Source organism: Siphateles boraxobius, unplaced genomic scaffold (genome assembly GCF_051911475.1).
Source record: "Siphateles boraxobius isolate OS27281-9 unplaced genomic scaffold, OSU_SipBor_1 9, whole genome shotgun sequence".
Classification (NCBI taxonomy): domain Eukaryota; kingdom Metazoa; phylum Chordata; class Actinopteri; order Cypriniformes; family Leuciscidae; genus Siphateles; species Siphateles boraxobius.
Genome location: NW_027509219.1, coordinates 21,121,696 through 21,133,906, shown reverse-complemented (window position 1 = coordinate 21,133,906; position 12,211 = coordinate 21,121,696). Strand labels below are relative to the sequence as shown.

Sequence of the window (12,211 nt, the reverse complement as noted above, 5' to 3'; positions counted from 1 at the left end):
AGGCACAGATGTTACAGTGCTGTGACCTTTAATGACCTCTCTTCATGAACCAGCAAACCTGAAAGTACCCTTCAACACTGAGGTTTAGAACCTCCTATTTTGATTTAATGGTTTGGAGCTACTTTTTGCATTCATCTGGATTTAAGTTGATATGTGGCAACTGCTGTTTGTTTATCGGCTATTAAACGTGAAATTATCTCTGACACCATAAACAGATTTTATATGGCTTATTTGTTTTTGTCATTTTCTACTTTTAGAATGGCTGTTTGAAATAGTTGCTGAAATATAAAAATACTGAAATATATAATTTATTTTTGTCCTCAACTTTATGTACTGCATGTCTTTCACTGTAATCTCCCAGATTCTTATTAACATATGGATTTTATGTTAGAGACCAATTTGGTTTGTAGACAGTAAAATCAATCAAATATGTTCAAAAGAACGACATATAGAAACATGAATAGTATGGAAAATAAAGATCTAAATAATTATTACCACTCCAGTCAATTTCTAACAACAGCCAAACTCCACCAGCTTATTACTATTCCGTTAATATACGTAGAGTTCACACAAGTGTGTTGCGGTAATGTTCTTCTTGTACCCCCAGTGAATTGAACCATAAATGTCATTAGAAGAGACTTTGTTCTCAGGCAAGGTTCTGGGGCGAGGCCACATTAATATTTAATGCAGCTCATCTTGCTCACACGTTTACTGGGGACATATAAGCTTTTATTATTTAAACCTAATCATAATCACTACAGACTAACCCTAACGCTACCACCAACAGAAAACCTTTAGCATTTTTAGGATTTCTGGTTATATAAAATCAAATAGTATTACAATTGAGGACGTCCCAAAATTTCCGCAAAGGAATGTTTGGTCAGTATTAGTTCACTTTTGTCCCCGAACTATAGGTAATGTACATACACACATCAAGTTGAAAGTATAAATACCTGATTACACAGTTTCATATACAAGTATACTGTATATTCTTAAATAAACACAAGAAATGTCTCTACTTCACCAAATCAAAACACTTCAGAGATCTTGAGGCAGGACAGGCAAAGATGTGTTTCAGAGATCTACCGTTAACAATTCACTCAAACAAAACCAATTGGTTTGGCCATGAACATGGTGTTTTCTATCTAATCAGACTGAGATAAGGTGGTGTATGTCTCTAGTGTGAAAGTGTCCAACACTGACTCCAAAGAACCCCCCCACCCCCTCCTCTGTGTTTTTGGAACTTTGCACCCCATATGAACACATTAGAATTCTGTCAGTAAGTGTGTGAATGGATCAGACTGGTATCGGAAAGGGCAGGATACACATTAACACAACCTGTGATAGAAGAGAAGAGCCAGGGACGTTAATCTATCCATTGCTGTCCAGAACTTCACTGCACAACCAGATCTCAAGATTTCTCACTGGAATCACTGGAAAACATCAAGGATTACATTTTCATTGTGACGATATGCTTTTGGGATCTATGCACTGGAAGTGATCTGAACAGTGAGTGTGAGAAGAGAAATTTAGTGAAGGTTAACATTCACGTCTGGAATAGAGAATTGATTATTCAATAGAGTTTCAAAATGGAAAAAGAGGTGAAAGACACAGAGTTCAGGAAGAGGGTACCATATCACATTCACAGAGATGTACTGGATGAGCTCAGTGTCGACCAAGTTGCTGAGAAATCAGATGTCAAAATTTCAGCAAAAGAAAAACTCAAAGATGCTGTCAGGTGCGTATGTCTGTCTTAGTGCTGAGCTTAAATTACATTGCACATTTAATAATCCACTTGTGAAAATGCTTTTTTTTTTGCTTTCTTTCCATTACAGTTTGTATTTACAGCATTAAGAATGATCATGTTGTTCAGTATGATTGGAGAATGATTCAAAGAGCTTATTGTGCTTTAATGGAAGCAACAACATCTTGGAGAAGTCTCAAACTTTTAAACCCCACTTTTAAGTTGCTCTTCTTCATTTTCTTTCATTTTTACAACTTTCTCTATTATTTTCTTTGTTTGTCAGGTGTACAGGCCCAAGGTTTAAGAGCTGTTTCCTATCCTTTGTTCCTCTCCTGGCATGGCTGCCGCGATACCCATTTCGAGAAAATGCTATTGGAGATGTGATATCCGGAATTAGTGTGGGAATCATGCACCTGCCACAAGGTCCAACACAAGCACGTGCAAAGCACACCTGTTACTTGAGATACTGTAGACCTAAACAAAAATACAAACAATCATATGTCACGTGTAATGTATTTTGTGTGTGTAGGTATGGCATATGCTTTGCTGGCTGCTGTCCCTCCTGTTTTTGGTCTCTATTCCTCTTTTTACCCCATTCTCATTTACTTTGTATTTGGAACATCCAAACACATCTCTGTGGGTAAGAACACACACTTTCTTTGATTTAATTTGTTCTTGAAGGGATAGTTCACCCAAAAATGAAAATTCTGTCATAATTTGCTCACAATCATGTTATTCTAATCCTGCATGACTGACTTTCTTCAGTGGAACACAAAAGAAGATATTTTGAAGAATGTTGGTAACTGTTTTGGTTCCCATTGACTTCCATTGGATGCACAAAAATACAAGGGAATTCAATGGGAACTGAAACTATTTGGTCACCAACATTCGTCAAGCTATCTTTTTTTGTGTTCCACAGACAAAAGAAAAATCATACATGTTTGGAACGACATGAGGGTGAGCAAATGATGACAGAATTCTTATTTTTGGGTGAACTATTGATAAATCATATATAGCACTTATGTTACAAGCATGATGTCGTTAGGATGCGGGACACTTAAAGGGATAGTTCACATAAAAATTAAAATTCTGTCATAATTTACTCACCCTCAAGTTGTTTCAAACCAGAATGAATTTATTTTTTCTGCTAAACACAAAAGAAGATATTTTGAAGAATATCGGTAACCAAACATTTGATGGGCCCCATTGACTTTCATAGTTTGGGGGTAAAAAATGCAATGGAAGTCAAAGGGGCCCATCAACAGTTTTGTTACCGACATTTTTTCAGAATATCTTCTTTTGTGTTCGGCTGAAGAAAGAAATTCATACTGGTTTGAAACAACATGAGGGTGAGTAAATGATGACAGAATTTTCATTTTTGAGTGAACTATCCCTGTAAGATCTGGTTGATATTACTGATTTCAAACCTGTGCTTTAGGTGCCATATGTGATTTGAGAGCTGCCCGTGAACATTATTGGCAAATAGTGACATACTTTTCATTGTGTTTTCACATAAAGCTATTGCACGACTTGAAATATAGCTCAATAAATATTGTTGTATGGACTACTGTTATGGTGCTTCTATAGTGCTTTTTTTGAGCGATTGACAGCTTTTTGTCACAGTTCACCTTGTTGATTCAGGATGAGTGAGAAAATAATTATAGATTTTTAACTTTTCAGTGAACTATCCCTTTAAATCCATCTAGACATTTGATCCCCGCAAACAGCAAATATTACCCACACTTTCTAATATTTCTCTGTCTACAGGTACGTATGCAGTTATGAGCGTTATGATTGGCAGTGTGACAGAGCGTTTGGCTCCAGACTCAGACTTCATGATGCCAGGCAATGACACCAACATCACTATCTTAGACACTGTCGGCCGTGATGCGGAGAGGGTCAAAATCGCTGCCACTGTGACTTTCTTATCTGGCATTTTCCAGGTAGGTTCTCTTGGAATTGGAATTTGAGTATGTAGCTTTGAAGTTGTGTATGTGATTAAGTATTTGTGTGGTGTCTGTGTTTGTAGTTGCTCCTCGGTTTGGTTCGGTTCGGTTTTGTGGTGACGTATCTGTCAGAGCCATTGGTGAGAGCTTACACAACAGCAGCCGCCATCCATGTTATCGTCTCCCAGCTGAAATATTCCTTCGGCATCAACCCACGTCGGTACAGCGGACCTTTGTCTCTTATATATGTGAGTATGAACCCATGCTTATAACAATAAATGCCATGTGATTAATGGTTCTGGAGCATCAATTCTGATTGACTGATGGCACAGTCCCAAACACTTCATTGAGGACTATGCTGAACTGGGACATAAAAGGCCGTAGACAAGGACAAATAATCACACTTATGTATAATTTGTGTTTAGTGCCCCCTAGTGGTGGGGGTTATGACTTTTGCTCTGAAAGCTATGGTTGATTTAATAGTTCTTTCACCATTTTTCTTTCTCTCTCCAGACAGTTATAGAGATTTGTGCATTGCTTGGAAAGACTAACATTGGTACTCTGGTAGTTAGCATTGTAACTATTCTTGGCCTGATCGGTGCAAAACAACTTAGTGGCTTGGTGGCACGCAAAATTCCAGTTCCTATTCCTGTTGAGCTGATCACTGTGAGTTACTTCATACAGTTAAACACACACATGTACACACACCTTTTTTTTACTTTTACAGCGAACTGAGGACAGAGACTTACACCTTTTTTGATAAAAATATAATTGCTAATAATTGCCTTACAATAATACAATAATATTTAATGCATTAATTAACAATGATCTATACATTTATTACAGTATTTATTAGTCTTTGTGAACATTAGTTGATAAAATACAACTGTTCAACAACTTGTTAGTTCATGTTTAATCTATTAAATAATATTAGCAGATGAAACTGCTCCATTATACTTAATAATGTATTAGTAAATATTGAAATTAGCATTATTAATAAATGCTTTTCAAGTACTTTTATCGTAAGTTCATATTAATGTAGTAAACAAATGGAACCTTCTTGTAAAGTGTTACCAGATAATTATAGTACCTGTCAAAAGTTGTTACATTTTTTAATGTTTTAAAAAAAAAAGTATCTTATGCTCACTAAGGCTGGATTTATTTAATCACAACTACAATAAAAACAGTGACATTGTCATATATTTTTACACGGTAAAATAATTGTTTTCTATTTTAATCAATTTAAAAATGTAGTTCATTACTGTGTTAGCAAAGCTGAATTTTCAGCATCATTACTCCAGTGTCACATGGTCCTTCTCCTTACATTTTAAAATATATTCAAATACAAAACAGTTATTTTAATTTGTAATAATATTTCGGAGTTTTGGATTTTTTATTTTTATGTTTGATTAAATAAATGCAGCCTTTGTGAGAGACTTCTTACAAAAACATATATTTTTTTTAATGTTTCCGAATTTTTGACAGGTATATTGACTAACCCTGACTTACTCTAACCTAAACCTATACCAAAAAGAACATGTGTGTGTGTGTGTGTATATACATATATATATATATATATATATATATATATATATATATATATATATATATTTTTTTTTTTTTTTATATATAATAGCCTTCCATTCAAAATTTGTATTCTATCAAAAATAGATACACATCAGTTTTTCTAGCTCTTCCAGTTTAGAAGTAATGTACCATTTTTCTTTGAGGGTTTCTTAAAGCTTTAATCTTGTTTTTGTATATAGATTATTATCGCTACTGTGGTGTCATGGCAGATGGATTTGAAGACAGAATACAATGTTGAAGTGGTTGGACAAATTCCATCAGGGTAAGTCCAACACACTGCTATGCAACACAAATACGACTGTACAACACTCGAAGTGTCTGCATTGTCATGGTTACAGCTACAAAATCATGTTCAGCACCATAGTACATCTTTATGTTCATATACTCATCTGTACCTCTTCTTCACACTGTAGTCTGCAGGCTCCTGTGGTGCCCGCTGTTTCACTGATGGGTTCAATGGTCGGTGATGCTTTTGCACTGGCTGTTGTTGGTTATGGCATTGCTATCTCACTGGGTAGAATTTTTGCCCTTAAATATGCGTATAAAGTCGACAGTAACCAGGTAAGAGAATCTAAATGGCTATAAAAGATACTTTTTTAGTGTGTGTGTGTATATATATATATATATATATATATACATATACACACACACACACTATATATATATATGTATATATATAATTTTTTAAAGCACATATTAAGTTGTTACAATTTCTTTTAATGCTGTACATTTGAACTTTATATTCATCAAATAATCCTGAAAAAAACATATCACGTTTAAAAAAAAAAATCAGGCAGAACAATTATGCAACATTTCTAATAATAAAATATATGTTTCAAATTAGAATGAATCCCGAAGGATCATGTGCCACTGAAGGCTAATGGCTAATATCTTTTTTTTATTCTTTTTTTTACTTTTCATGTCAAATTTAGTGTCAACATAAGCAAACACAGCATAGTAAAACTGCAAGACTGGAAAATATTTTTTTTAGTGATATATTTAAGATCTTTGGATGTCATCTCAGTACAAACACAAATAAACAAACAGGGGGAATTTAGCAAAGAGAGAGGTCAGTAACTGATTGATTCTCAAAATGCAAAATGTTCACTCTGTTAAAGAAAAGCTGTACCTTGAAAAACAGGAAAAGGGGTCTCATACAAAAATGGCAGTTACTCTTTATTTTAAGGTGTTATTGTTACAGTGAAATCATACAGTTAAGTACTGAGTAATGTTAATTAACAACATGTACTTGGGTTAAGATTAGGATTAGGTTTAGGGTTAGTTGCATACAATTATGCATAATTTACTGTTATTACTATAATAGTAATGTGTAACAAGGACACTGTAAAAAAGAAAAAATTGGCATTACACTACACATTATATTTTCCTGGAACTTTTCGAATCCAGTTGCCAGTTAAACCCAATTTTTATCTGAAAAACTGGTAGTTTCTGTATTTTGTTCTTTGCTAAGTTGGCGAAAGTCATTGATTCATCCCACAATTGTTTTGCACACAATTGCAAAAGTTTAGTTTGAACATCTTTACTACTTGTAATGTTTTCTCTCCTTGGATCAGGAGCTCATAGCATTGGGTCTGTCTAACTCCATCGGAGGCTTGTTCAAGTGCTTTGCTATCAGCTGCTCTATGTCTCGCACCATGGTGCAGGTCAGCACAGGGGGGAAGTCACAGGTGAGAACGTTAACAAAATGCAAACTGACATTTCCTTTTACACCTATCTCTTCCTAACTAGTTTTTGAATAGATGGATGGACCCTTGTGAAAAAGAAGTGCAATTAATTGAATGTGTTGATAACACAAAAGAACAAGTAAAGTGTACCTGATTATAATTTTAACTGTAGCGTTGTTTGTTATTAAAGTTATAATTGCAAATAACATGCAATTAAGTGTCCGGAAACATTCAATAGTATATTCTTTTAGTATGTTATCTATGTAATTGGTATAATTTTTAAAGCAATTATTTCCATGATTTGTTGAAAAGAAATCTTAGATAATTGATGTGGTTCAGATAACATAATATTTTGATTTTCTATTTATTAAACCAATCTCCATTGTATTACCTCAAAAAATGTAATCCAATGAACTCAAAATTTGAAGGCATCCAGGTAACTTATTTTTTTAAGTTGAACCAACAATTATTGTTTACACGGTATGCTAAAGTGTACTTCTTTTTCACAAGCGGGTGGTTCATTCATTCGATTTTTGAATTCAATTTTGTAGAGTAAAAGTTCTAGCTAATTGAATCGTCTCTCTGTCAAACTTTCAGGTGGCTGGAGCAATTTCTGCTATGGTAATTCTGGTGATCTTGTTAAAGATTGGAGAACTCTTTGAAGAGCTGCCAAAGGTTGGTACCCTAATTCAGATCTTGTGTGGGCCTGTCATGAATATTCATAGTATAAGATATCTGGGCTGAAGTACTAGTCATGAATAATGTGTCCAATTACATAGAAATGTATCAAGGCAAATTGTTCATGTGTGTGCTGGTTTCTTTAGGCGGTGCTAGCTGCTATAATCTACGTAAACCTGCAAGGCATGATTAAGCAGTTTGGAGACATCTGCTCTCTCTGGAGGACCAATAAAGTGGATATGGTGAGAGAGAACAAGAAGGAGAAAGCAAAGCTTATGCAACACATTCAAAATAGACATATATTTAAACAAAATAGGACTGAGAGAAAGAATGGAGTAAAAAAGAAAGATCTGAATTGACGTTTATATTATTCTGTCTGTTGTTTGTTTGTTTAGGTGGTGTGGGTGATGACTATGATCTTGACAGTGTTGTTAAATCCTGATTTGGGATTGGCTGCATCTATCGCCTTCTCCATCCTCACTGTCGTCTTCAGAACTCAGCTGTGAGTGACAGAAACCACATAGACAAAGCTTAAATAATTCACAAATGCACCATATTCCCATAATCTTAAACCCTAAATGACTAAACTACAGTACATACAGTACATGTGCACCATTTGCATTATTAAATGAGAATGTAAAACTGGTTATACATGCAGTGTCCTGTTTCACTTTAAACTGTTGAAGATCCCAAGAGAAGCTTTTTCGAACGTCATATTTTGTTTCCTTAGCTTGGCCATATGAAATTAAAGTCCTGTTCTTGACAGCAGTTGCATATAAACTCTCCATCTGTCCCTCCTTGTTTTGTTTGCTTTCTTTTCCTTCAATACCCGTTTCTTCTCCCTACAACAGACCGAAATACTCTCTCCTTGGCCAGGTTCCTGGCACTGACATCTACAGACCAGTAGAGGACTACAATCAGGTGAACATGACCACGACACCACCAACCACAACATCATTACAATACATGCAACTTTTTTCACTTCAAATGATTCTATAGTTTTGATGTTGCTATATTTGGAACAGCAGAGGTGTTGCACAATTGTCAAATCGTTAAGCTGGATTAAGGGCATAGTTCATCCTAAATTTTATTTTCTCATGAAACTGCCTGGCACTCATAGTGAAAAAAAAAACCTGAATTACAGCACACTTCCTGAAACACCAGGGGCCTCATTTATAACCATTGCGTACGCCCAAAACAGGCCCTGAAAGAGGCGTACGCCACTTACGACGCACAAGTTGTGATTTATAAAAACAAACTTGACGGGAAAATTCATACATCTAGATGATATGATTAGTAACGACACATAATTTCGCAAGAGCATGACTTGTTGTAGTTGCAATTGCATTGTTTTCGTTTTTAACAGTTCTCAGGGAGTCTTTGTATGTGTGGGTGTTGTAGTTTCATATTTCAATTGTGTAACATGTAGGTGCCTTATGACTAGAGAGACCTTGTGTATGTATAATAAATAGTATTTATAGATTATCTAAAATGGGTTACATGTGTATGTTGCAGGTGATCAGGAGTATAAAGTGGTCAGTTGTTGTAGTGCTATTAAAACTTTATTTTGAAATTCTAATTCCATATCAAATGTAATGTAATTAAGACCATAGTTTGAAGACAGAGGAAATTGACTCAAGTGATAAACATTCAGTCAATAAACAACTATTACATAGCAACATCTGCTTCTGTGAAATTATTTGTTGTAGGATTTTGTTTTCTGGTGTCTCCTAGAGCTTTAGTCAGAACACATTACATTTAATTTGGTTCAGTTGTATTTGCATAAATAACTTTGATCATTTGAGAAAATTATGGTATAATGCTTGACAACGTTTGTGCATACAAATCATTTACAAATTTTTTTTTTAAAAGAAATTATTGTATTTCATTATTTATTTCACTGTCCGTTTTACACCCTTACAGGTGAAGGAGATTCCTGATATAATGATTTTCCGTTCATCTGCAACATTGTACTTTGCCAACGCTGAAATGTACATCGATGCACTCTATGAGAAGGTAGACATATGCAAACCGTACTCACACATATACTCTGATACATATTTATACACACACATTTACATAAAGAGCATTTACAAGACTGTAAAAATTATATGATCAATAATGTATGACAACATAATGTTTTTACATTGCTTTAACTTATCAAAGTAAGTTTCAACATTTTTGTTATACCAGATTCATCTCATCTTTTTAAAGTCAGTTTAATGCAATTTAAATTGAAATGACTGTGAGTAATCATCCCAAACATACAATCCAACATAAACATGCACTGTGAGATTATACCAAACAAGCTACTGTACATATAACAAATGCACAGGTCAGGATTTTCATGCAGCAAAAATAAATGTGCGTTTTTGTCCAGACTGGGGTAGACGTGGCTAAACTTCTCTCACACAAGAAAAAATTGGAAGCAAAGAGACTCCGAAAAGAAAAGAAAGCCGCAAAGAAGGCGAAGAAAGAGGCCAAAAAAAGAGCTAAAGAAGCTGCTGTTCAAGCTACTAAGGTCTGCATTTGAAGAGACTGTGTGTTTGCATGTGGGTGTGTGAGATAATATGTGTGTTTGAGTATTTTGACTGAGCCAGGCATCTGTTTTTAACCAGGGGGAGGATCTACAGTTGTCGGACACAGATGAAAGCGGGGAGGAGCCAGAGTTGTCACACACAGGGGCAAATGGGGATGTTCATGAGATGTCATTCAAAGATCCAAAGGATGTAGTAACTGTGGAGGCGGGGCCTGACTCCGACACTGACACCACGCTCCCACAGGCAATCATTCTTGACCTGAGCCCAGTCAATTTCCTGGATACTGTTGGTGTGAAAACTCTACGCAATGTGAGACACAATCTGTACTCATTAATGACTTAATGAATATGTAATGTGTTTTAACCCCATTGAAACCCTTTGTTTAACGGCAGATCTATAAAGATTATGGAGAGGCTGGTGTACAGGTGTACTTATGTGGCTGCCAGAGTGAGTGAACGATACATACCAATAGCCTACATTTTGTCTGAATACACTCTTAAAAATAAGGATTTCAACAGGGTTTTTTTTTCACAGTTATTTTATAAAAGAACCATTTTGGGTTCCCCAAATAACCTTTAAGTGCAACCATTTTTTCTTATTGTGAAGAACATTTTAATGATCTAGGGAACCTTTTTCCACTGTAAAAAACATTTTGTTCAATGGAAAGGTTTCATGGATGTGATAGGTTCTTCATGGAACTATGCCAATAAAGAACCTTTATTTTTAAGAGTGTACTCGTCATGTGTTCCCTTTGTTGTCTTCATGACATCTGGAATCAAACCTGAACACTGAGCATGCAGTCAAGATAGACCTGTTTGTCATCACTGATTGTAATCTCTCTCCCTCTTTCAGGAGGCGTTGTAGAGAGTATGGAGAAGGGTGATTTCTTCAATGAGAAACTAACTAAATCGATTCTCTTCTCATCAGTACATGACGCCGTTCTTTATTGCCAGCAAGGAAACAGCGAGGAGGTACAGTACCCTTAGTACAGTATCGTTATCTCACACACTCACATACACGAATGTCAGAGGTTTCCTAATCGTGATCAGATATGTGGTTTACCAGACAGTATTTCGAAATAAACATGCATTAATTAACATCATTTCTTGCCTTTCTTCTTTTACAGGTTATGCAGGGAACACATTTGTAAATCCAAACACCAAACGTGATACGGAACACTCCAGAACACAATTGTTATTTACACAAATAGTATTTGTTATTGGATTGTTATTTATTGTGTATTTCACCTTGGGGAAGAAAAAAGTAAAGTGTTTTGATGAATAATTTGTTTAAAAAAAAAAAACAATTATCACTTGACAGGCTATTCCGGGTCATGGCACAGTTCCAGGTACATATATGACACTGAAATATTACACATGAATGTAAACCAAGTGTCTCACAAAATAATCAGACTTCTGGAAAGCTTTACTATACATTAAAAGTACAGTTAATATTTTAGCAAAATATATTACAGTTCAAATGCGTGGGGTCAGTAAAGACATTTCAACATTTAAATTTGAAATAAATGCTGTTCTTTTGAACTTTCTATTCTTCAAAGAATGTAGCACAGTTTCCACAAAAAAATATGTTCCTTGAGCACTGAATCAGCATATTAGAATGATTTCCGAAGAAATTATGCTGAAAATTCAGCTTGGCCATCACAGGAATAAACAGTTATTTTCAAGTGTAATATTATTTCACAATATTACTCCATTTTTGATCAAATAAATGCAACTTTGGTGAACATAAGAACATTCTTTCAAATACATTGAAAAAATGTAGAGACCCCAAACTTTTGATCGGTATTGTAATTACCATATAAAATTCAGTTTATGTATTTGAATGTGTATAAGCTATGTATGCTATGTGTTAACTTTGTATGCATGTGTATTTAGAATCAGCATAACTTAAATAAACAGTCATTTTCTTATTCTTCTGGCACAATTGTAAGTCAATTATATCTGATATGTTATACTATCAGTTATTTTGGTTCTGACTAAAGAATTCAAAGAAAATTTCTAAACAAACAAT

The 12,211-nt window shown here is 34.8% G+C and overlaps 1 protein-coding gene across 1 annotated transcript in view; it reads left to right on the top strand.

Moving 5' to 3' along the window:
* celsr3 (cadherin, EGF LAG seven-pass G-type receptor 3) overlaps positions 1-12,110 on the top strand; it is an 82,219-nt gene extending 70,109 nt beyond the window's left edge. The window contains exons 37-55 of the mRNA XM_077222725.1: positions 1,581-1,738; positions 2,028-2,167; positions 2,274-2,384; positions 3,512-3,687; positions 3,774-3,938; positions 4,204-4,356; positions 5,457-5,539; positions 5,691-5,838; positions 6,852-6,965; positions 7,560-7,637; positions 7,787-7,882; positions 8,036-8,142; positions 8,492-8,561; positions 9,564-9,656; positions 10,021-10,161; positions 10,259-10,489; positions 10,573-10,627; positions 11,033-11,151; positions 11,307-12,110. Coding sequence (XP_077078840.1) covers positions 1,581-1,738; positions 2,028-2,167; positions 2,274-2,384; positions 3,512-3,687; positions 3,774-3,938; positions 4,204-4,356; positions 5,457-5,539; positions 5,691-5,838; positions 6,852-6,965; positions 7,560-7,637; positions 7,787-7,882; positions 8,036-8,142; positions 8,492-8,561; positions 9,564-9,656; positions 10,021-10,161; positions 10,259-10,489; positions 10,573-10,627; positions 11,033-11,151; positions 11,307-11,330 — 2,262 coding nt within the window. The 3' untranslated portion in view covers positions 11,331-12,110. The remainder of the gene's footprint in view (positions 1-1,580; positions 1,739-2,027; positions 2,168-2,273; positions 2,385-3,511; positions 3,688-3,773; positions 3,939-4,203; positions 4,357-5,456; positions 5,540-5,690; positions 5,839-6,851; positions 6,966-7,559; positions 7,638-7,786; positions 7,883-8,035; positions 8,143-8,491; positions 8,562-9,563; positions 9,657-10,020; positions 10,162-10,258; positions 10,490-10,572; positions 10,628-11,032; positions 11,152-11,306) is intronic.
* Positions 12,111-12,211: the final 101 nt, after the last annotated feature.